General features: G+C 45.3%; 1 protein-coding gene across 14 annotated transcripts in view; it reads right to left on the reverse strand.

The window, feature by feature from the left end:
• PTPRS (protein tyrosine phosphatase receptor type S) overlaps window positions 1-26,159 on the reverse strand; it is a 332,155-nt gene that overhangs the window by 154,408 nt on the left and 151,588 nt on the right. For all 14 annotated transcript variants that reach the window (XM_087871720.1, XM_087871557.1, XM_087871358.1 and 11 more), the window contains exons 3-5: window positions 21,736-21,881; window positions 19,152-19,293; window positions 1,277-1,465 (exon numbers count right to left, since the gene is read on the reverse strand). In XM_087871720.1, coding sequence (XP_087727846.1) covers window positions 1,277-1,465; window positions 19,152-19,293; window positions 21,736-21,881 — 477 coding nt within the window. The remainder of the gene's footprint in view (window positions 1-1,276; window positions 1,466-19,151; window positions 19,294-21,735; window positions 21,882-26,159) is intronic.

The following is a 26,159-nucleotide window of genomic DNA, read 5'->3' on the forward strand; positions in this document are numbered from 1 at the left end:
TGAATCCCACCAGTGCTTCAAATAGTCAAGCTTGAGAAACACTGCTAAGAAAATCAAGGCAGGATATCTTGAGTTTCTTTCTCACTCTTCCGTCTCGCTCCGGATAAAATAACCACATCTCCAGGATCTTATTTCCCCCAAAAGCGAGCCCAGTTCCTAAAGCAACCCCTTAAGTTGCACTTGCCTGCAAGTTTTTTAACTTTGCAAAAAATGCTAACGGAGCTCATATTCATCTCCAAGGCATTTCTGGAGGTGAAAATAACATGGCGGTCTGGTGCTTTGCTTCACAGCTTCTCTTTAATTAAAGGGCCGGTAAGAAAAGAGATAATAAAATTGAGGCAACCTCGCCAGTCAGAAAGGTGAGGCCTGCTCTGCCGAAGGAAGGCCAGCAACTTTTGTTTATGGAATTTGAATTCACCACGACCGTTTCTCCTCCTTGATGCTGGAAGCCGATTTGAAATTAAATCGCCTTTTTTTCCCCCCTTATAGGAAGTCAAAGCTGATCTCATTGTCAGTAAAAAAGATAAACAAGGACATTTAAATAGAGAGGACAAGGAGGAGAAGGGGACAAAGCAGCTTAGACATCTGTCATGTACATCAAATATTCAGGGACAATCAGTTTGAATTCTGCCCCCCTCAAATTGTGGCACGTACTTTGCCGTAATCTCGAAAAAAATGCCAACACTCGCCAAAAAGGGGGTTTAATCCCTGCAAGAAAAGTGAGTATGCATCAGAAGGGTGAGGCTTCCAGAATGATCCCTCTATGTCCACAGTAATAAATGATTATGTGTAAAAACAACAACAATAACCCTAACATTTGCTATCATCTTGACAATAACAGGAGTCACGTCTTTGAGAAAGTCAACCCAAGATGCTTTCTGGACGTTATGCTGTCTGCTTGGAAACCACTTCTGGACTTTGTGCTTGAGGTGGGGAAAAAAATGAAATTTCGATTTTGGGTTTTGTTCATTAGATAGGGTTCTTTTTATAGAAATAGGTAGCAATGTAATTATTGTGCAAAAGTAAAAAGTGATTAGCTTTTTCTACTGTGCTAAAAAGAGCCGGAACTCAATGTTTGTTTGTTTTTTTTGTCATTTCCTTTTTACCCTACACATATTCCTCTTCCCTTTTTCCTTCCTTACTTTCCCATTATTTTCCTTTTTCTTTGTATTTTGTACTTTGATAAACCAATACAAATTTGTCAGTCGAAAAAACAGAGAATGTAAACCCAAGAGAGAGAAATAAAGGAAGGACAGGATACGTCCGTATACCTTACCGGATCTTAGTTGCTTGATTCGTCCATTGCTAGCACTGGGGTCAACAGGCAAGAAATCCTTAAACCAGGTGATCTCTGGATCTGGATTCCCGCTGGCCGCACATAGCATCGTAGCTGTCCGCGTACGTTCAACCACCTTCAGCTGAGGGCCCATGTCAATGACCGGGAATCCAGGAGGCAACTGGTCCTCTGTTAAAAGCCAGAAAAGAAGAGAATGGTTAGAATCCTCGGATGTATCAAAGCAGAGAGTTTGTCTGGGATCAATCCCTGCTTATCTGAATGTTGGCTAGCAGAGAGATAAATTACAGGGAGTCCTTGACTTACAAGCACAATTGTGTCCACGATTTCTCTTGCTAAGAGGGACAGTTGTGAAGTGAGTTTTGCTCCATTTTATGAACTTTCATACCACAGTTGTTAAGGGAATCACTGCAGTTCTTAAATTAGTAACACAATCCTTACACAATCTGGCTTCCCCATTAACTTTGCTTGTCAGAAGGTCGCAAAAGAGGATTATATGACCCCAGGACACTGCAACCGTCATAAATATGAGTCAGTTTCCAAACTTGAATTTTGAGCACATGACCATGGAGTAAGTGTGCAAAACGGTCATTGTCATGTTTTTCAATGCTGTTGTATCTTTGAACGGTCACTAAATGAACTGTTGTAAATCGAGGACTGCCTGTACCAGGAAGAAAACCACACCCCACTAACACTGGCAGGGCAAGCTGCTGTCTATAAACACAGAGCAAACGCCGTGCATATACGACAAACCAAGCTCAGAGATCAACCTTGAATGAGATCTAGTCCTCGACTTATGACCACAATTGGGACTAGCGTTTCTGTTATTAAACAAAGCGGTTGTTAAATGAGTCACACTCTATTTTACATTTCTATCCATCCATCTAGTCATCCATCCAGCCAGCCAGCCATCCAGCCATCATCTTTCTATCTGTTTATCATTAATCGTATATCTCTCATCTATCTATCTGTCTGTCTGTCTATCTATCTATCATGTTTTTGTTTATCTTTAATCATGTATATCTCTCTATCACCTATCTATCTATCTATCTATCTATCTATCTATCTATCTATCTATCAATCTATCTATCATCTTTCTGTTTATCATTAAACATGTATATCTCTCTATCATCTATCTATCTATCTGTCTGTCTTTCTGTCTCTCTCATCTATCTGTTTATCATTAATCATGTGTATCTCTCATCTATCTATCTATCTATCTATCTATCTATCTATCTATCTATCTATCTATCTATCTATCTATCTATCTATCTATCTATCTATCCCACCCCCAGGATCAGCTCATAATATCTCAGGCTGAAGAAACAATGCCATGCCTCCCATTGGCTGCCGATGACATCGTGCCCCAAAGCTTCATTCCCATTGAAGCCCCCTTTTCCTGGCTTGAGCCCATTCTGCTTAATTTCACCAACTAATTAATCTAGCAAGGAAGGGTGGGGGTGGGGGGGGGCTCTCAACAGGCAGGGTGTCCATGATGATGAGTGTGGGCAGTGTTTGGGAAGGCTTACAACCCCCAGTTATGACCTCAGCCTTTCTAATTAAGCAAAAATGTTAATCTGGTGCCACATTGTGCAAAAATTCCTCTGAGTTTAATTAACACCAAAACCCAGCGTGGCTGGGGACAGGATCGGATTCGGAGATGCGGTCGGCGGGCAAACGGGCTTCCCCGAGGGGGAAAAAGCCCAATTATTCAAGTGGCCCAAGAGATAGGCGCTCTGTTGCCTCTATTGTGGACAACCACAATAACAAAAAAGCAGAACCGGTTGTTTTCTTGGAAGTAGTGGGTGGAGTTCTCTGCAAGGAGTATCGGTCAGTCAACAAAGCCCATCAGCCAAGCCTGATGGGAGCTGGAGTTAAGGAACATATACAGCCGAGAAACTGAGTTGAGCTTGGTTGTTTTTTTGCAGACGTCTCATTACCCAAATAGGTAACATCATCAATGCCAGAAGGGAGTAGGGTTTATGAGTGGGGGGGGACGAGGAGGAGGAAGAAGAGGAGAGCTGTGGGATCCTTGGTACTCTCTGAGCTTGGTTATTTTCTTTCAGACATCTCATTACCAAACTAGGTAACATCAGCAGTGCTAGAAGGGAGTAAGGTTTATGGGGAGGAGGAGGAGGAGGAGGAGGAGGAGGAGAAGGAACACAACAACGACTGTGGGATCCTTGGTGCTCTCTGAGCTTGGTTGTTTTCTTTTAGACATCTCATTATCCAAATAGGTAACAACATCAATGTTATAAGGAAATGGGGTCTGCTCCAGGGGTGGGTTCTAAATTTTTTTACTACCGGTTCTGTGGGTGTGGCTTGGAGGTCATGTGACTAGGTAGGCGTGGCTAGCTGGTCAGAGTCATTTCTGGAAGGTCCTCGCACTTACGACCAGTCCTCGCACTTACGATCTGACTTATTTGTTTGCTTTTAACACTGATCAGCTGTAGGGCGGCCCTTTGAAGTCCCGCGGCAAGAGTTTAAACAGTTTTTTTCCCTCTAGTCATCAGCTGGGACTCTGGAGGCAGCAATAGATTGGGGGTGGGACCAAATAAAAGGTAAGAATAACGTGGGAGGGCGGGGGGGGGAGAACCGGTTCGGTGACGTCATATTGTCACCGCTACCGGCTCGGCTGAACCGGACTGAACCGGGAGGAACCCACCACTGGTCTGCTCACTATTCATAGGCAGTAGCTTGCTCTGCCAGTGTTGGTAGGACTGTTTTTCCACAATCCAGGAACTAACAAGCAGTAAACATCAGTCGAATGAAGGAACCAACAAGAACACTCCCACAGAGAGCAAACTCTACCCCCCTTCCAGCACTGATGATGTTACCTAGTTGGGTAATGAAATATCTGCAAGCAAATAAATCAAGCTCAGAGAGCACCAGAGATCCTGCAATGCAATTTATTCCTGCGTTTAGAAATTAACACTAAGATTAACACTAGCCTAGACTAATAACCAAGCCATTAAACAAAACCCCAATCAAGGAATTACCAACTCAGACGAACAATCGAAGAGTAATCATCAGTCTAACCAAGGAACCACCATGAAGACAGAGCAAGAGACATTCTGTTTTAGAACTGGTGGTGTTACTTACTTCTCCTCCATTCTACACCCTTCTAGCATTGATGATGTTACCTAGTTGGGTCATGAAACGTCTGCAGGAAAACAACCAAGCTCAGAGGGCACCGCGGTCTCCAAAACTCTCTCATTCTATGAATGTCTCAACAATCATGGGGCTCTCCACCCTTGTGTTTGTCTAGCCCCCCCATTCTCTTCCTGCAATGACCATCAGTTGCTTCTGCGTTGGAATCTGAAGCGAATCTGAAGAGAAGGAACTCTCTTCTGTGTCTCCAGATGGACTGCCTCTGACCACGTCCACCAAGATCTAATGGTCATGAATGAATGGGCATCTCAAGTCAAATGGGAATGGATGTAGACCCAAACTTAAGGACAGAGAAGGAATGAGTGAGACACTAAGAGGGGCCTCCGAGAAAAGATGATGCAAGGAAGGGTGAGAAAGAAACTCAAGATAAGTCTGCCTTGATTTTCCTTTGTATAAGATGAGACAGAGAGAAACTCAAAGGAGCTTTCAAAATCTGGGAATTGTCCCCTACGACAGGGGATTCCAAACTTGGCTACTTTAAGCCTGGAGGACTTCAACTCCCAGAATTCCGCAGCCAGCTTTGCTGTGTAATTCTAAATGGTCACTAAACGAACTGTCGTAAACTGAGGACTGCCTGTTAAAAGAATTTCCCCCTATCAAAACAGCAATGTGGGCCCTGCATATTAATTACGATTGCAGGCCCTCCTGTATTTATTCTTTAGCTTGTTAGAATTAAGGCCCTTCAAATAAGATGGGGCAGGATTGTGTTTTCAATGCTATGATGTGGGTTTTTTTTTAAAGTGTTCAGAAAAAACAACAACAAAGATGCCACCAACAATGTGATTTCTAGATTTTGTGATGGAATTTATATCTTCCTTGTCAAAGAAGCAAAAAAAAAAAGAGAAAGTAAGGGACAGCTGACATCAGATAAAGTAAAATGAAAGATGAAATCAATAGAAGATAAGGCAAAATTAAATCCAATGGAAATTAACCATCCGCGATAAAAGTAGACGAAAGGAAAAAAAAAAGAATTTGAAACTAGAAAAGATAAAAGGAATGATCTCTTTTGCAATACAAATGGACTCATTTGACTCAGCATTTTTAGCTACAGCTTCAATTATTTCTCAATCTTGGCAACTTTAAGAGGAGTGGACTTCAACTCCCAGAATTCCCCAGCCAGCATGGCTGGCTAGGGAATTCTGGGAGTTGAAGTCCACTCTTCTTAAAGTTGTAAAGGCTAAGAAATACTGATCTAGATCTTAAATGGTTAAGGAGACTTTTCACCCAAGTGGGAATCGGCAGATGGGGGTCAAAAAAGTCAAAATGGCGGCCCCGACAATATGATTGAAACCCTGCCCGCTTTTGACATGTCATCTTCATGAAACACCCAAAAGGGGACTTCAAGATGGCAGCATCCATCTTGAAATTTTTGAGCCTCGTCTCAAGTCACCCCATAATTATTCTAAATCCCAAATTAACTCAGACTTCGTTTCTCTCCACTGGGATCTTCCCTACTTTTCCTTTTTCAAAAATTTTATTGGCCAAGGTTCTCTGGTTGGAGCAGCGTAGAAAAATGAGGACAGGTAGTCCTCGAGTTACGACGGACCCAAAAAAACCCTTTATGGCCTGGATTTGAAGTTGTAGGAGTCAGACCTTCCCACAGTCATGTGACCTCAAGTTGGGGTGTCAGGCAACTGACCCGCATTTATAGCCATTCACAGTGTCCCGCAATCAAGTGACTACAATTTAAATCTATCTATCTATCTATCTATCTATCTATCTATCTATCTATCTATCTATCTATCTATCTGTTTATCATTAATCATGTATATCTCTCCATCTCTCTCTCTCTGTTTATCTGTCTATCTATCATCTGTTTATCTATCGATCATATTTATCTGTTTATCTACCTACCTACCTACCTCTATTTGCTTATCATTAATCATGCATATCCATCTCTCTCTCTATCATCTGTTAATCTGTCTATCATCTATTTATCTATCTATCCACCCATCCATGCATCCATTCACCCATCCATCCATCCATCCATCCATCCACCCACCCATTTATTTTGCTAAAAACCATTTATTTCCAACAAAATCTGCCCATTGAGGACAATGAGTTCAATAAACAGATTCAGATTCACTTAATGACTGCCTCAAAAATGTCATAAAATTGAGTCAATCACATAATGGGCCACTTAATGACTGGCACAACGTAACAACCATAATTCCGGGCTCAACGACGGTTGTAAAAAAAATGTCATAAAATCGAGTCGCTGACATCACAGCCCCCTTAACAACTGGCACGACTTAACGACGGCGGTCGTTAAGTCAAAGGCTATCGATAAGCAAACAGATCAACCCAAAGGTGCTTTTTTATACAAGAGGCCACTGGACTTTTCTTGTTTTTCTTTTGAAGAAGTTTCGCTTCTCATCCAAGAAGCTTCTTCAGCTATGACAAACAGACTGACTAATGCCCTCCCACCCTTTCTAATAAAGTCATGGAATCTTGAATAAAGGAACATTTTGCTTAAGAACCGGTGTCTTCTTTTTTTTAACATATGTATCACAAACAGGTCGATTAATCTCCTTTGGCGCATAAAAAAAACAAAAACGGGGAGAGCAGATTTCAGTGGAAGAAAACACCGGCGGTTTGCAAATGCCCCTAAATTAAATTCCAGATCCTGCGGTCCCAAATGCATGCCTTTGCTTAGAATTTATTGCCTCTGCAAAACACGGCTGCAGCCTGCAAGAAGGGGCGGTGAGCGGCATTCAGGAAAGCAAAGCAACCTGATTGAAAAATTGACCCTTATCCTTTCCCGTCCATAGGATGGGGAAGATAAAGAGGTGCCACTCGGATGTACGTACAATGGACATGGGCAAGGAACATGTATGTACGTACAATGGACACGGGCGCTGCTAATCACGTGAAGTATTACTGCCGCTCAGAGGTGGGTTTCAGCAGGTTCTGACCAGTTCTGGAGAACCGGTAGCGGAAATTTTGAGTAGTTCGGAGAATCGGTAGTAAAAATTCTGACTGGCCCCGCCCCCATCTAGTCTCTGCCTCCCGAGTCCCAGCTGATCGGGAGGAAATGGGGATTTTGCAGTAACCTTCCCCTGGAGTGGGGTGGGAATGGAGATTTTACAGTATCCTTCCCCTGCCACGCCCACCAAGCCACGCCCACCAAGCCACACCCACAGAACTGGTAGTAAAAAATGTTGAAACCCACCACTGCTACTGCTTTACAAAACCCTAGTAAGACCACACCTGGAATAACCGTAACCGATTTTGGTCACCATACTACTTAAAAGATGTTGAGACTTTGGAAAAAGTGCAGAGAAGAGCAACTAAGATGATTAAAGGCCTGGAGACGAAAACATCTGAAGAACGGTTGCAGGATTTGGGTTTGGCTAGGCTAAAGAAAAGAAGAATTAGGGGTGACATGATAGCAGTGTTCCAGTATTTGAGGGGCTGCCACAAAGAAGAGGAGGGTCAATCTATTCTCCAAAGCACCTGAAGGCAGGACAAGAAACGATGGATAGAAACTAATCAAGGAGAGAAGCAACCTGGAATTAAGGAGAAACTTCCTAACAGTGAGGACAATAACCAGTGTAACAGCTTGCCACCAGAAATCGTGGGCATTCCATCACTTGAATTTTTTAAGAAGAGTCTAGACCTGTGACAGTGAATCTATGACACGCGTGCCACAGGTGGCACGTGTAGCCATATCAGTGGGCACGTGAGCTCAGCTCCTCTGGAGGGCCTCGGGGGGGGGAGGCCATTTTCGCCCTCCCCAGACTCCTAGAAAGGCTCTGGAGCTTGGAGACAGCAAAAAATGGGCCTTCCAGTCCCACCAGAAGTTGGCAAATTGGCTGTTTCCGGCCTCTGGGGGTGGGGAGGCCATTTTCACCCTCCCCAGACTCCTAAAAAGGCTCTGGAGCCTGGGGAGAGAAAAACGGGCCTACAGGGCCATCATGTGCCAGGAGCGGGGAGAACGGTGTGTGTGTGTGTCACACGCGCATGCGTGGGGGCGAGGCGCATAGAATTATGGGTGTGAGCACACGTGCGCGACCCCCCCCGTGCTCCCCCCACTCCTGGCACATGATGGCAAAAAGGTTCACCATCACTGGTCTAGACCAGAGATGGGCATTGTGGCCTTTTTACAACCTGTGGACTTCAACTCCCAGAATTCCTGAGACAGCTTGGCCCTTTCCTTTTTTCCTACATTTTCCTTTCCTTTCTTTTTTCCTTTCCTTTCTTGTTTTTCCCCTTTTTCTTTACTTGGTGTTTCCATCCTTTCTTTTCCTTTTTACCTTTCCTCCTTGTTTCCTTTCTTTTTCTCTTTCTTTTCTTTTTCCCCTTCTTCCTTTCCTTTTTGCCTTTCTCCTTTTTTTCTTTTCTTGCCCTTTTGCCTTTCTCCTTCTTAGCTTTTGTTTCTGCCTTTCTTTTCTTGTTTCTCCTCCTTTCCTTTCCTCTCCCCTTCTCTTTTCTGCTTTCCCATTCTTTCCACCTATTTTCCTCTTTTTCTTCCTCTTTCCTTTTTGCCTACTCCTTTATTTCCTTTCCCCCTTTCTTTTCTTTTTCTTCTGTTTTATTTTCCCCCTTGTTGGTTTTTCTTATGTATGGTTTACCAATTGCACAGTGGCAGATAGGACAGCGCTCCAGAGGGTTTAACGTCATTGCCCAAAGGATCACTGGTTGCCCTCTCCCCTCTTTGGTACAGCTTTATAGCTTCCACTGCCTTAAGAAAGTTCAAAACATTCTTAAGGATCCATCTCATCCTGGATCTCACCCTTTTTTTTGAACTATTACCATCTGGCAGACGGTACAGGATAATAAAAACAAGGACAAATAAGCTGAAAAACAGCTACTATCCCAGAGCAGTAACGATATTGAATTCTATATTGTAGTGCAATGATGGCTAACCTTTTTTGCCATTGTGTGCCAAAAGCGGGGGAGGGTGTCACACACATGTGCTCACATCCATAATTTTATGCGCACTCCCCATGTTCCCCCTGCTTTTGGCACATGATGGCACGGTGGGCCCGATAGGCCCATTTTTCACTCTCCCCAGGCTCCAGAGTCTTTCTAGAAGCCTGGGGAGGGCAAAAACGGCCTTCCTCACCCTCTCAGAGGCCCTCCGGAGGCCGGAAACAGTGTGTTTCCTGACTTCTGGTGGGCCCAGAAGGCCTGAAAATCAACTGGCCGGCGCACGCATGCGTGCCGGAGCTGAGCTCGCGTGCCCACCAATACGGCTCCACGTGCCACCTGTGGCACTTGTGCCATAGGTTCGCCATCACGGGTATAGTGCAATATTAATGCAATATCAGGTTTTCAATTTCAATTATATCGAATGTGAAGGATGTGTATTTGCGTTTTTATTGCTATTGTTATGATGTACACTGAAGATGGCATTTAAATTTCATTGTATGAGGTGCAATGACAATAAAGTCCAGCCTAAAATATTTTAATGGGTTATTTTATTTTAGATTATTGGCCAGATTATTTCATAATTTTAAATTGTTTTTAACTTTTATATTGTTGGTTTTTATCTTGGCTGTACGCCGCCCTGAGTCCTTCGGGAGAAGGACGGTATAAATATTTAATAAATAAAATAAATAAATGACGTGAAGTGAAGTGAAGTCAAGTCAAGTTTAAAACCACTTTGAAATTACTGACAGAAACAACCAACATGCAGATTCTGTACTAGAAACAGGATGGGGACGTGGGTGGATGCAATCTGTTTATATTCCCCTTTTCTCTATTGAAAAAGCAGATTTTTTTTTTCCTGGCATGGGGAAGGGAGGTGGTCTGGAGAGGGCACTGATCAGGTAACCCAGGGATGGGCAATGGCTCGTTTACAACCTGTGGACTTCAATTCCCAGAATTCCTGAGACAGCTTGGCTGTCTCAGGAATTCTGGGAGTTGAAGTCCACAGGTTGTAAACGAGCCACAATTGCCCACTCCTGAGGTAACCATTTCTGATCTAAATCAGCAGGAGGGAGCACCCTGATGGGGTCTCTCCATCCTTACTCCGTCCATCCGTCCTAAGATCATCAAGAGCTTTATTTTTCAATCTTTTAAGAATCAGGGAAGACATGGCTTTTTGGGTGGCAAACAAACAAACAAACAAACAAACAAACATGAGTCTGTTAGCATCTTTTCCCACTAACAGATTTTTTTTGGGTGAGGTAGTTGGTGCTCTGGGGTTTGTTTGGTTTTTTTCCCCCCAGACATTTCATGACCCCACTAGGCAACTTCATCAGTGCTACACAGGAGTGGGGTTTGCTTTCTGTTTATATTCAAGCGGCTTGCCCTGTCAGTGTTAGTGCGACAATTCTTCACAATACCACAATCAAGAAATTACCAATTTAGGCAAAGAATCAAACAGTAAACGGCAGCCTAATCAAGGAACTACCAAGAAAAAACAATGTTCCCCATCAACATGGACAGGCCAAGTCACTGCTTTATAAACTGAAAGGAAACTCAATATTCCCTTCTAGAACTGAAGATGTTACCTAGTTGGGCAATGAAACGTCTGCAAGAAAACCACCAAGCTTAGAGAACACCAAGGGCCCCACATTCTTCCTCCTCCTCCATACCCTTCTAGCACTGATGATGTTAGCTAGTTGGGTCATGAAACGTCTGCAAGAAAACCACCAAGCTGAGAGCACCAAGGGCCCCACACTCTTCCTCCTTCTCACTCCCTTGTAGCACTGATGATGTTAGCTAGTTGGGTCATGAAACGTCTGCGAGAAAACCACCAAGCTCAGAGAGCACCAAGGACCTCCTGTCTGCCTCCTCCTCCTCCCCTCCACAAACCCCACACTCCCTTATGGCCTTGAAGATGTTACCCTGAAGTTACTTTCGGGTTTTTTTGCAAAACTGGCCCAGAAACTACGGTATTCCCTTAATGACCATGGCTTTTGTTTATAAATTGCTGCGTTCATTTAACAATCACGGTGCCCACTTAACTACTACAGCATTCGTTTAACACCCGTGGTGTTTGCTTAATGGCCGCGACATTCATTTCACGATCATGACGCTCACTCAACAACCGCAGGACTCATTTAACGACTGCAGCGTTCACAACCACCAGAAAAAGGGTCGTAAAATCGGGTCGGTTGTGCGGAAGACCCATTTTAGACCTTTGGGTTTAACGGAAGAAGACTTGGGGAAAAAAATTTGGAACTTTGAGGTTCTATATGTTGACGGCTGCAAGATTTCTTTACGCCCAAAAACGGAAGGATATTTCGATCCCCAAAATGGACGAGGGGGGGGGCTGCAAAAATTGAAGGAGTTAGCAGAGGTGGCGAAACTGACTGCTTTGATCGAAGAAAAAAAAAAAAAGCAAATACTTTTATTTCTACTTGGAAACCGCTTCTGGACTTTGTGCTTGAGGTAGGGGGGAAAAAATGAAACTTTGATTTTGGGTTTTACTGATCTGTTACTGTAGAAATGGCTAGTTTCTACTATGATGGAAAAAGAAAAAGTTGAGGTTTGATGACACCAAACTGGCAGGAATAGCCAACACTCTGAGAAGATAGGCTCAAGACACAGAAGGATATTGACAGACTTGAACATTGGGCATTATCTAACACAATGAAATTCAACGGTGAAAAAAGCAAGGTTCTACATTTAGGCAAAAAAACCAAAATGCACAGGTACCGTATACATGGTACTTTGCTCAATAGTAGTAACTGTGAGAGGGATCTTGGAGTCCTAGTGGACAACCATTTAGATAGGAGCCAGCCGTGTGCAGCAGCTGCCAAAAAAGCCAACACAGTTCTAGGCTGCATCAACAGAGAAATAGAATCAAGATCACGTGAGGTGTTAATACCACTTTATAATGCCTTGTTAAGGCCACACTTGGAATACGGCATCCAGTTTTGGTCGCCACGATGTAAAAAAGATGTTGAGACTTTAGAAAGAGTGCAGAGAAGAGCAACAAAGAGGATTAGGGGACTGGAGGCTAAAACATATGAAGAACGGTTGCAGGAACTGGGTATGCCTAGTTTAATGAAAAGAAGGACTAGGGGAGACATGATAGCAGTCTTCCAATATCTCATGGGCTGCCACAAAGAAGAGGGAGTCAAGCTACTCTCCAAAGCACCAGAAGGCAGGACAAGAAGCAATGGGTGGAAACTAATCCAGGAGAGAAGCAACTGAAAATAAGGAGAAATTTCCTGACAGTTAGAACTATCAATCCGTGGAACAACTTGCCTCCAGAAGTTGTGAATGCTCCAACACTGGAAATTTTTAAGAAGATGTTGGATAACCATTTGTCTGAAATGGTGTAGGGTTTCCTGCCTAAGCAGGAGGTTGGACTAGAAGACCTCCAAGGTCCCTTCCAACTCTGTTATTCTATTCTATTCTATTGTTCTATTGATGTTATTATCTCATTCTACTGTAAAGGGAGTCAGAAGTCAATACCTTTTCTCCCCACCTCTTCTTCTCTACGTTTTTCTCTTCCCTTTTCCCTCCCCTGTTTTTCCTATTATTTGCTTTTGTATTTTTGGACTTTATATTATAAACTAATTAAAAGGCTTGACAAGGTAAATTGAGGACTACCTGTAATAATAACGATAAAACCAACCCCAAATTTAGCTTATTCAGCATTTTGAACTCAAAGGGTCTAATCAAGATGCCCCATTGAGGGAGATTCAGAAGAGGGTTTTGAAAATAAATGTATTTTCTTATGCAAATTCCCAAATTGACATTCAGGAAGCAAGCTCAGACGCTGGAATTATTTGATGATGTTCAGAAGAAGGCCATAATTTTTTTTCTCTACACTTCTCTTTTCTCCTTTCCCTCCCTTATTTTTCCGACTATTTGACTTTTGTATTTTTGCATTTTATATTGTAAACCAGGGGTATCAAACTCAAGGCCCACGGGCCAAATCTGGCCTGCGGGGGACTTAGATTTGGCCCGCAGGGCTGCCCTGGAAAAAGCGAAGGACTGTCCCACGGTGCTTCTGCCAATAAAAACTGAGCTCCGTTTTCACTGGCAGAGGGTTGCAGGAGGCCGTGGTAGCTTCAAAACAGAGCTTGGGAGCCCGTTTTCGCTAACAGAGCGCCCTTGACACGAGTGACGTCGAGCTGGCCACGCCCATCCAGGTCCTGCCCCTTGAGGTCAAAGCAGTGGTGGAATTCAAATTTTTTTACTGCCAGTTCTGTGGGTGTGACTTGGTGGGGGTGGCAGAGGAAGGATACTGCAAAATCTCCATTCCTTCCCCACTCCTGGGAGAAGGATACTGCAAAATCTCCATTCCCACCTCTCTCCAAAAGAAGGATACTGCAAAATCTCCATTCCCCACCCCTGGGGGAGGGATACTGCAAAATTTCCACCTCACTCCAAAAGAAGGATACTACAAAATCTCCATTCCCTCCCCACCCTTGGGAGAAGGATACCGCAAAATCTCCATTCCCTCCCCACTCCTGGGAGAAGGATACTGCAAAATCTCCATTCCCACCTCTCTCCAAAAGAAGGATACTGCAAAATCTCCATTCCCCACCCCTGGGGGAGGGATACTGCAAAATTTCCACCTCACTCCAAAAGAAGGATACTACAAAATCTCCATTCCCTCCCCACCCTTGGGAGAAGGATACCGCAAAATCTCCATTCCCTCCCCACTCCTGGGAGAAGGATACTGCAAAATCTCCATTCCCACCTCTCTCCAAAAGAAGGATACTGCAAAATCTCCATTCCCCACCCCTGGGGGAGGGATACTGCAAAATTTCCACCTCACTCCAAAAGAAGGATACTACAAAATCTCCATTCCCTCCCCACCCTTGGGGGAAGGATACCGCAAAATCTCCATTCCCACCTCACTCCAAAAGAAGGATACCGCAAAATCTCCATTTCCTCCCCACCCCTGGGGGAAGGATATTGCTAAATCTCCATTCCCTCCCCACTCCTGAGAGAAGGATATTGCAAAATCTCCATTCCCTCCTCACTCCTGGGAGAAGGATACTACAAAATCTCCATTCCCTCCCTACTCCTGGGGGAAGGATACTGCAAAATCTCCATTCCCACCTCACTCCAAGGGAAGGATGCCGCAAAATCTCCATTTCCTCCCCACTCCTGGGGGAAGGATAGTGCAAAATCTCCATTCCCACCCCACTCCAAAAGGATACTGCAAAATCTCCATTCCTTCCCCACTCCTGGGGGAAGGATATTGCAAAATCTCCATTCCCACCCCACTCCTGGGGGAAGGATACTGCAAAATCTCCATTCACACCTCACTCCAAAAGGATACTGCAAAATCTCCATTCCTTCCCCACTCCTGGGGGAAGGATACCGCAAAATCTCCATTTCCTCCCCACCCCTGGGGGAAGGATATTGCAAAATCTCCATTCCTTCCCCACTCCTGAGGGAAGGAAATTGCAAAATCTCCATTCCCTCCCCACCCCTGGGGGAAGGATACTGCAAAATCTCCATTCCCACCCCACTCCTGGGGGAAGAATACTGCAAAATCTCCATTCCCACCTCACTCCAAGGAAAGGATACTGCAAAATCTCCATTTCCTCCTCACTCCTGGGGGAAGGATATTGCAAAATCCCCATTCCCACCCCACTCTGGGGCCAGCCAGAGGTGGGATTTGCCGGTTTTCCGAACTACTCAAAATTTCCACTACCGGTTCTCTGAACTGCTCAAAATTTCCGCTACCGGTTCTCCAGAATTTCCACTACCGGTTCTCCAGAACCTGTCAGAACCTGCTGAATTTCACCCCTGAGGTCAAACACAACCCTGATGTGGCCCTCAATGAAATCGAGTTTGACACCCCTGTTATAAACGAATAAAAACTGTAAAATAACAACCATGGGGACTTGCGACCGTAATGGGCAGGCTCCATTACAGTTGTACGTTGACGCTTGTAATGCACTCAAGAAGCAACGTGGCTGTTTTCCTTGCTTTGATGACTTCCAGATCTGTGTTGGAAGCTCTGGAGTGCTGGAAACTCATGTGCCAACGGGCACAGAGGATATAACCAGGGCTGGGACTGGCTGCCATTTACACTCCGTTGCCTTCTCTGTGGCAATCCCTGTTGCTATCCCCGCACGCCTCCGTGCCACGCTGTTTGTTCCAAGCTCTCTGAATGCCAAACCATCGGCAGTCGGCGAGGATTTGAATGCCACCTCCTGTCGCGAATTCCTTCAGTCTTGGCAACGGGCCAGCGGGATCCGACTCCTCTTCGGTCCCGCCGTGCCCCGGGTGAGTGGCAACCTCATTTGCTAACCAGAAAGCCCCGGCAATTAACATGACGCTTAATGAGGCCTTCCGAGCCCAGCATGGGTGTTGGGGAGAAACTGTGCGCGACAGCATGGCGCCGCCGCATAATGAGTGTGCAGCAGCTGGTTGGGGCAGCGTCCTCTTGTCAAGCGGTCCCCGCTTGGCTGACACTCGCCTGTTTGCCAACGCCAACGGAGCGGCAACGAGTGGGCCTTGCACACTCGCCGGGATCCCTCTGCGGATAAACTAGGCGCGCCATCTGGTTTGCGTGCCGATCCAGGGCTTGTCAAAGTGTGGTTATCAGGAGACACCCCTCCCCGCCTCTCTTTTCAACTCCCCATCTCTTCTTCCGCATCGGTATCTATCTGTTTAGGAAACACCTGCTTCCCTGCACCTTGGGGTCCATGCAAAACACACCTGTTGGATTGGATTTGGCTTGCAATTGCTTTTGTGATGGCGCCTGGCAGTTTCATTATTATTTTTTTCGTGATTGTTAAATTTATGTACAGCCCGTGTAACTGTTTGTGGGGTTGTTTCTCGATGGAATGGGCAGAGGGAAGGACCTCGGACAACAGGAGGAAGAACAGGCCACTGGGAGAAAGGAGGAAAAACAACTAAGGAAAAGGCAGATAATAGAAACCTGAGTCTGGGATGGAGCTGTACTGTGAGAAAACGATTTAGAGCAGAGTTCCCCAACCTTTACGGGTTGGTGGCCCAAAGTGGGGAGGGAGGATGATTTTGTGGGAGGGGCAGGCGCGTGTGAGTGCATGCGTGCACACACTTGTGATGATTGTGGTGACACTCACACGAGTGGGCCCGCAATGAGATTCTTGCACAAATGGGCCCAAGGTTTGTGTGTGTGTGTGGATGCAAAGGCCCCCAACAATGCTTGTGTGAGTTGGGCTTGGTTGAATGGGGCTGCAACCACCTGCGACAAGGCTTGTGCGAGTGGGGCCGTGAGTGGTTGTGATGACACTCACACGAGCGGGCCAGTCTGCCAGAGATGGTTGCAGCGATGCTTGTACGAATGGGGTCATGCATGTGTGCAAACATGCATGTACCATCTGCCTCTGATGTGGCCCGGTGGCGATTAGGCAACAGCCCGGTAGTGTGCCGTGGCTCACAGGTTGGGGACCCGTAACTTAGAGGTTCTCATAAGGAGAGGGAGAAAGTGGGGGACTTGCATTCAAACTTGCCAGATTCTGTTACAGGTAGTCCTTGACTTACAATCTTTTGCTTAATGAACGCTCAAACCTTGGGAAGAGTTCCAGTCTTGCCTTAGGCATGAAAGCCAGCTGGGCGACTTCGGGCCAGTCACCAGGAGACGGTGAGTTCTAGTCCCACCTTAGGCACGAAGGCCAGACTTTGGACTAGCATTCTCTCTCAGTTCAACCCACCTCACAGGGAAATCAGAAGAGGAAGGCGTATTCGATGCGTTTGCCACTTTGAATTATTTATAAAATAATAACGATGAAGTACGGGCGAAAGAAACCAGGGATCTAGATTTTTGTCTCCCCCCCCCAGCTATTTATGCAGTGTTTCTCCTCCTTCTGCCACCTGGAATGTGAACTGAACTCGGGGAACCAGGAACCACCCCCCCCCCCAGTGTGCTGGAACATCAGGTGTGGGAGGTGGTTGGAGACGCAGGCAGCGTGCCAGAGCGATGACGCTTTGAAACCCAGATTGCAATCCTTCCACAGATACAGATCTTTACATAGCTTGATTGCATCTTCTGGGCACAAGTGGGAAGGATCGACACGCACGCTCAATTTTTTTTTTTGCATAAAGTGGGGGGGGGCGTCCGTGGAAAAGAGCGGAAAACGGCACGATGGCAGCGTGGTCGCGCGATCAAAACCTATCCTGCCTTGACACGCGTTGGTACAAGGAGCGCAAAAAAATCGTGGGGGGCAGAGGAGGAGGAGGAGGGAGCCAGTAGCAAGGGGATGGGGAGGGAGGGTCAGGATAGGCAGGGTCAGTGGGTTGGTGACCCTCACCCACTCTGAGTGGGGATGCAATGAAAGAGCCTGATAAAGAGATGGTGGGCTAGATCAGGGGTCTCCAACCTTGGCAACTTTAAGACTTGTGGACTTCAACTCCCAGAATTCCTCAGCCAGCTTTGCTGGCTGAGGAATTCTGGGAGTTGAAGTCCACAAGTCTTAAAGTTGCCAAGGTTGGAGACCTCTAGGCTAGATGACTTTCTCCATCACAATTATAAAGAGGACATGTGATTTGCAGGATCTAGCCTGGATCAGTCCCCGGGATCAGAGGTTCAGTCTTCTGAGTTTTCGGATTCATGCTGGAGCCCATCCTCGGGAAATTTCTCTCTCTCTCTCCAAAATGTGTGCTTTGGACTGTTCTATGCCTAGTATTTAAGTGGTGCCTGGTTGTGAGTGGCTTTTTAGTAGTTGATTGGGGTGTTAATGGCCGGTTATTAAGTCGAGTCTATGATTCTATGATTATCTGACCTCCAAGGTCCCTTCCAATTCTAGATATCTATGATTATCTGATCTCCAAGATCCCTTCCAACCCTATGAGTCTCTGTTTCTATGACCTCCCTGTTTCTATGACCTCCAAGGTCCCTTCCATCCATAGGAGTCTATGATTATCTGACCTCCAAGGTCCCTTCCAACCCTAGAAATCTGTTTCTACGACCTCCAACGTCCAACCATAGGAGTCTATGATTATCTGACCTCCAAGGTCGCTTCCAACCCAAGAAATCTATGATCTCCAAGGTCCCTTCCATCCATAGGAGTCTATGATTATCTGATCTCCAAAGTTCCTTCCATCCATAGGAGTCTATGATTATCTGACTTCCAAAGTCCCTTCCATCCATAGGAGTCTATGATTATCTGGCCTCCAAGATCCCTTCCAACCCAAGAAATCTATGACCTCCAAAGTCCCTTCTGTCCATAGGAGTCTATGATTATCTGACTTCCAAAGTCCCTTCCATCCATAGGAGTCTATGGTTCTATGACCTCCAAGGTCCCATCCAACCTTAGGAGTCTATGATTTTATGACTTTCAAAGTCCCTTCCAACTTTGGGATATCTTAAAGTGGCCAAGCTGGAGAAACACGGCAGTAAATGCAGACACCCCTTGTGATATTTCGGTTAATGTCTGATGGCAGCAATTTGGTATAAAATTCATCTGTGCAGATTTACTCTTCTATCTTCCCCCTTGGATCAGAAAAGGGGAGGAGCGGATCATAATGGCAAATTATAACTTTCAAAGTGGATTTCAACCACAGACAAGCCCACGTCGAAATACAAACCTACCATACCCCATTCTGAGCTGCAAACATATAAATATTTACTCTGATGTAAACCACGGCTAGTTTTCCGTGGACACAAAGAGGACATCAATCCTGATTATGCGGCAGCTCCACTGAGTCCGATAATTTGCATTTCGAAGTAATTTCAGATTCAGAAGCAAAGTTTTCAACCTCCAAAGGGCAACCGCCAGACACATTCAAGACTTATCCCATTCAATGGTTGCGTTTTTTTTCTTCTTACCTCTCAGAACAGTCAGTTTAGCGTTGACTGTGATCTCCGCCACCGAATTCTGGGCAACGCATTCGTAAATGTTTTCATCTCGAGGCGTCCGGAGGGGTTGTATCCTCAAGACTGCTCCAGCACCTTCGTCGAATTCAATGGTCTGGATCGGAGAGAGACAGAGAGGAAGGAAATTAATTCCATTCAATTAATTAAAAGAGGAGATCCATCTATCCCTCTTTGCACACAGCCATTGTCCCGGGTCTCTCCCTCTCTCTCCCTCTCCCTCCCTCTCTCTCTCTCTCTCTCTCTCTCTCTCTCTCTCTCTCTCTCTCTGTGTGTGTGTGTGTGTGTGTGTATAAAAGCCACCACAATCTTTGCAACAGACCAGCATCCCAGAGCTGTGTGTATGTGTGTCTATTTATCCATCTCTCTTTGCATACAGGTTGTTTCCAAAGAATGTGTGTAAGTATGCATTAAAAAAATCCACAATCTTTGAAAAGGATCCGTTTCCTAGGAACATGTGAAGGGGTGGGATTCAGCCGGTTTGGACAAGCCGGATGTTAATTTTAATCTGGTTCGCCAAACCGGTAGTTGCAGGGACTGGCTGACCCTGCCCACTTGTGGTCACAAGTCGAGGACTATGGTAGCTTTGCATTAAGCCAACTTCATGAAAGTGGGTTTGGTGAGGTAGGGATTTATTTTACGAAAATCAGTCTTGGTAAAACTAAAAAGTCCGCTGAGGCAGAAGCCACGGCTGACTGTGAAAAGGGACTCGCTTCCCTGATCTCTCTTTTTCTTTGGAAATTCTTCCAGGCTCTCCCTCCGGCTTTTGGGAGAGTGGGGGCAAATGGGGACAATTAACCAGTGGAACGACTTGCCACCAGAAGTTGTGGGTTCTCTATCACCGGAGGTTATTAAGAAGAGACTGGACAACCATTTGTCTGTAATGGTGTAGGGCCGTGATGGGGAACTTATGGCACGTGTGCTACAGGTAGCACACGGAGCTATCTCTGCGAGCACGCGAGCTGTCACCCTAGGTCAGTTCCACCGCCTCTCACCAGCCAGCTGATTTTCGGGTCTCTGCCGCACATGTGGGAGACGTGCGCGCATGTGCTGGGTGGGCACGGTTGTGACCTCCCGCACCCCATTTTTGGTCCCAAGAGGCTTCAGGGAGGCCTGCTAGGCCCAAAACCAACCACAGGGAGGTGCCCCCTCCATGCCGTTTCTGGCCTAGCAGGCCTCCCTGAAGCCTCCTGGGACCAAAAACGGGGTACTTGGGGAGTGTGTGTGCACATGCAGGGGAGCATGGGGGGGGGGGTCGCAGGCACATGCACAGGGGGGCAGGAGGGCATTGCATTATGGGTGTGGGCACACGCATGCACACACACTTTTGGCACCCGAGGAAAAAAAGGTTTACCAAAAGGTAGGGTTTCCTGTTGTTCTGCCCCAGCTACGGACCCCAAAGAATGCAGCACACATGAAGTCTGTACAAACCTTAGTTTATTAAATTAAAACAGTCTTTTTCAAACAAAGGCTGTTAATTCTTTTTCTTTTTCTTTTCTTTTTTTCTTTTTATTTGATTTCTATACCACTCTACTCCCGAAGGTCTCAGGGCGGTGCACAGCCAAACAATAAAACACATACATCCAAAATTTAAAAGCAGAATTAAAATCAAATTAAATAGTATTGGCCCAGGCAAATTAAAACCCCAAACTATTTAAAACCAATTTTAAAATTTGAATATATAAAATACTAAAAGATATTAAAAAATTAAAAATCTTTTATAAAAGAGGGAGAAAATTAGGCCAGGCCCGCCTGGTTAAATAATAAGGTCTTTAGAGCGCGGCAGAAGGTGCGCAGATCCGGGATCCTCCGTATCTCTGGGGGGAGCTCGTTCCAGATCGTAGGTGCCCCCACAGAGAAGGCTCTCCCCGTGGGGGCCGCCAGCCGGCATTGTTTGGCTGACGGCACCCGGAGGAGCCCCTCTCTATGGGAGCGTATCGGCCGGTGGGAGGCTATTGGTGGTAGTAGGCGGTTAAAGTTAATTAACTTTCTTAACAGCCTACAAGAATCCAAAGAATAAATAATCTTAATCTTATTATGGTTGGCAGAAAACCCAGAAGCAATTTGCAGAGAACTAAGATCAAGACGCGAAGGAGAGTGAGCTAAAGTTGTTCTCTACAGCTTGTTGCAAGCAGCATTCCTTCTTAAATAGGGTAAGGGAGTGGCCAATTAGCCCCAAGCCTTACTCTCGAGGAGACCTCCTCCTGAGTAGCCACTCCTGCCTTTTGGCAGCCCTGCGTGCTCGAGCATTGAGAAGAGGCTCCTCCACTTCACTCTCTTCACTTGAAGGAGCCTCTGGAGGTTCTGAAGGCCCTGGCTGAGTCTCTGCCTCAGGCACCACATCCTCTTCAGCCTCCTCACTGTCTGACTCGAGCGCTGGCTGCACAGGCTTCTGGCGCGACACCACACTAGCCTCCTCGTTGTCTGAATCAGCTACAATCTGCACAGGCCGCTGACGGGCCACAATACCTGTTTGAGCAGGGGATTAACCTAGAAGACTTCTAAGATGCCTTCCAACCCTATTATTTTGTTATCTTACCTCAAACCGCTGTGAGTTCACTTTCTTTCCTTTCTTGTTCCAGGTGACTCGGGGTTTGGGGTCTCCCGTCGCTTGGCACACGAAGGATGCCACGCCTCCCGACACCCCAATCTGGTCCACGGGGTGCTTGATGAACTGTGGGGGACCTGTGGCCACGGATGGGGGGGGGAGGCGGGGAAAAGGGACAGAAACAAAAGCAACACAGACTTTCGATAAGTTGAGGTTTAGCAGAGTCCCCTCTGTGTCATTTATTTATTATCAATTTTATTCGGGTTATGTAGTCCTTTCAGCAGTTCCAAAATAGGTTCCACACCAATTTGCAGTCTGATTCAGGTGATTCTGAAGCAGGGGTGAAATGCTCCCAGTTTGGACTGGATCGCCTGATCCAGTAGCAATGGAGGCGGGTGGTTCAGAGAACCAGTAGCAAAAATCCTTGCCCCCCCCCCATGCCCAGCTTTTTTTAAAAAAAATTTAAAAGCATTTTTTCTACAACCTCTTCGGCCGAAAAAATGCTTTTAAAAGTAAAAAAAAAAAGCCTCTGATGATTGCGCGGCTCAGCTGGGATCGTCAAAGGGATCGTCAGCTGATGATCCCAGCTGAGTTGCCTGATCTGCAGAGGCTTTTTTTCTTTTAAATGCCTCTGATGATCCAAGCTGAGTTGCCTGATTGGCAGAGGCTTTTAGGCCAAAGTGTGTAATTCTTTTAACAAATTTTAAATTTTGTATTGGGATGTTTTTATTTTGGCTGTGCACCGCCCTGAGTCCAGTAGGAGAAGGGCGGTATACAAATTTAATAAAATAAAATAAATAAAATAAATACATTACTTGGAGCCTGACAGGTTCCAAGTATCCAGGGGAGGGGCACTCATGTCATCACCATTTTTGAGGCCTTCCCAGTTGGTTTGTAAGAGTCAAGGGCGGGGGGGGGGGGGGACGGACAGATTCATTTAACAACCATCTGATTCAGTTAACAACTGCAGAATGTCAGGGTCCCAACGAAAGAAGACTCCAAGGCTAGAAGTTCCTCAAAGTTCCCTTTTATTAGAGATGTCATATTGGCACATCTGGGAAAACCCGGATCTGAAAGCTTCCGGGTTTTCCCCACCCAAAGGAAAGTCCAACTCCCTGCCCCTGCACCCACATGTCCATCACATGGTCCAATCAAAGCACCGTCCCAACTGGAGATGCCTCCCAGTCACATCACTCCAGGTGCAGGGCAAGATGTCCTTGACTCTCTGAGAAAGGAATGTTATTTTGACTACATATCTCCCCAGCTCCATACAATCCCCCCTCCCAGTTTCCCACAGTACTAAATGTGGCAGGCCTGAAGGCCCAAGGCAGAAGATGGCCTCCAGGCCTGACACAGAGATTCACTTTGCAATTGCAAATAAATTGCAATAAAGGTTGTAATATCAGGCGTGGCTCACTTAAGAACTGCCTTGGTTAGCCACGGAAATCCTGCTCCCAATTATGATGGTAAGTCGATCAAGGACTACCTGTGTCCCTAACGGTTTATCACTGGGTGGTCTCCTTTTCAAGGATGTATGAAGTCTGAACTTGCTTAGGTTTCTTAAGGAAATCAGCCAAGGTCTCATGGGTGCTCCAAGGTGCCTCAGCTGACCTCTCCTCCTACTTTCTGAAGCAAAACGCGGCTCGGCTAAGGCTTAATAAATCTTCTAAAAATAAATGCGAATGTTAGATTAGAAACCGCAACCTGTAATAACAGCCAGCACGCCTTAATCACACTTCCCCCACATCATAGCTTGCGAGAATAGAACTGTCTCTATTGCACGCTTAAAGAGCGTCCATCACGACACACCGAGCACCACAGATGGTCCAAATATTTCTCCAGAACTCATCTGTAGAGATTTTCAGTCATCCAGGTTATCCCAAAGGTGGTTTGTTTTTTTTTTCAAGAGGCAACTGGACTTCCTGTTTTTTCTTTGAAGACGTTTCGCTTCTCCTCCAAGAAGCTTCTTCGGTTCCGACTGGATGGTGGGGAATGGAAGGATTGAAATTCCTTGCAATCAGCTGGTCATCTGCATTTTTTTGAGAGAGTCGTTGAGGCCACTTGGAGGATTGTCTGCGTCTTCAGGGTCACCTGAGTAGTGCAAATTTTTTCTGTAGCCTGCAGTTGTTTTTTCTGGAAATCCGTTCATACCCCCACACCATTCAAAGGCTGTACAGATCTACAGGTATTTAGCTATGCAATTTGGGACGAACATCCTTCGAATGGTGTGGGAGTATGAATGGATTTCCAGGAAAAACAACAACTGCAGACTACAGGAGCCATTAGCACTACTCAGGTGACCCTGAGGGCACAGACAATATATATTGTCTGTGGAAAGAAAACAAATACTGTACCTTTACAGGGAGGATACATGGGATGAGGGTGTGGCTAACTGATGAGGACTTATAAATCCGAAATAGATCTATCTTAGTCTCCTTAGTCTCCCAATGGGCAGCAGAGGGTTTGCTGGCTGCCAGAAAAAAAAAAGCCTAGAAACTAGATATGCCCATTTGCTGGTTTCAACCTCTTTCAATGAATTTATTCATAATCTACTCCAGCTGCCTTCTGCCTCAGAGTTTCTATCTCCCTCCCCCCTGCCCCCCCGACCCATGATATTTTGGCTTTAAAAAAAGCCAAAACCCCACCAAAGATGGACAATTTTGTTTCCCCTGGCTGCAAGATCTCCAGAGAGCCATTTAAAATTTTCCTTCTGGATATTATTTAAAAGGGAGTCAATTGGCCTGGTGGTTTTTTTTTAATATCATTTGGGGAGGGGGAAGTGCATGTAGAAAGATGGCCTGATGGGTTTCTCCCACCCCCCGTTATGTCCCCTTCTGGCACCCCTAACATGGCTGACACATGAAACTGAATGCAAAGATTTGACACGTCCTGAAGGTGCTTTTCCAAAAGGCAACTGATGAAGAATAGAATAGCATGGAATGGAATGGAATGGAATGGAATGGAATGGAATGGAATGGAATGGAATGGAATAGAATAGAATAGAATAGAATAGAATAGAATAGAATAGAATAGAATAGAATAGAATAGAATAGAATAGAATAGAATAGAACAGAACAGAACATAGGATATGGAATGGAATGGAATGGGGAATATGGAGTGGAGTAGAATAGGAATAGGAATAAGAATAGGAATAGAATATAGGAGAATATAGGGGAATATGGAATGGAAAGGAATGGAATAGAATATGGAATAGAATATAGGATATGGAATGGAATATGGAATGGGGAATGGGGAGTATGGAGTGGAGTGGAATAGGAATAGGAATAGAATATAGGAGAATATGGAATATGGAATGGAATAGAACAGAACAGAACAGAACAGAACAGAATATGGAATGGAATAGAATATAGGATATGGAATGGAATGGAATGGGGAATGGGGAATATGGAGTGGAGTAGAATAGGAATAGGTATAGGAGTAGAATATAGGAGAATATAGGAGAATATGGAATGGAATAGAATATGGAATGGAATGGAATGGAATATGGAATGGGGAATGGAGAATGGGGAATATGGAGTGGAGTGGAATAGGAATAGAATATAGGAGAAAATGGAATATGGAATGGAATGGAATGAAATAGAATATAGGATACGGAATGGAATGGAATATGGAATATGGAATGAGGAATGGGGAGTATGGAGTGGAGTGGAGTGGAATAGGAATAGAATATAGGAGAATATGGAATATGGAATATGGAATATAGAATAGAATAGAATAGAATAGAATAGAATAGAATAGAATAGAATAGAATAGAATAGAATAGAATAGAATAGAATAGAATAGAATAACAGAGTTGGAAGGGACCTTGGAGGTCTTCTAGTCCAACCCCCTGCTTAGGCAGGAAACCCTAGTACAGCATTTCAGACAAATGGTTATCCAATCTCTTCTTAAAAACGTCCAGTGTTGGAGCATTTAGGATCAGCTGGGAAGCCAAAAGGACAGCCGTGAAGGATGGGGGTCAGACCCAGAAGACCTCCAAGGTCCCTCCCGGCTCTATTGATTCCGAGCAGGCAACCGCAAGCCACGTCTCTATGGTTTCTGAGGGAATCTCTATGGCTGAGGCACCATTAATTGAGTTTGGCTCCAGGGAAATATCGTATTCCGAGGTCAGAGGGAGAATATGCTATTACTGGGAAGTTTGTAATTAAATCGCCGGCGCTCCTGACCAAGGGAAATGAGATCCAGGGGACACATTTCAGGAGACAAAAGGGCAGAGATCCCTCCCATACATTCCTGGAGGGAATGTAATTGCCCCCAACAAACACACAAACACAACACACACACACACATACACACCAATGGCGTTTGCAGAAAGACTAACAAGTCTAATCTTGATCCTCGTAACCAGCCTTAATGATGGATCAGTAACCTGCTGAGTGGCTTGCTATATATAG

This window comes from Pantherophis guttatus, chromosome 1, assembly GCF_059756535.1.
Source record: "Pantherophis guttatus breed Tessera chromosome 1, ASM5975653v1, whole genome shotgun sequence".
Classification (NCBI taxonomy): Eukaryota; Metazoa; Chordata; class Lepidosauria; order Squamata; family Colubridae; genus Pantherophis; species Pantherophis guttatus.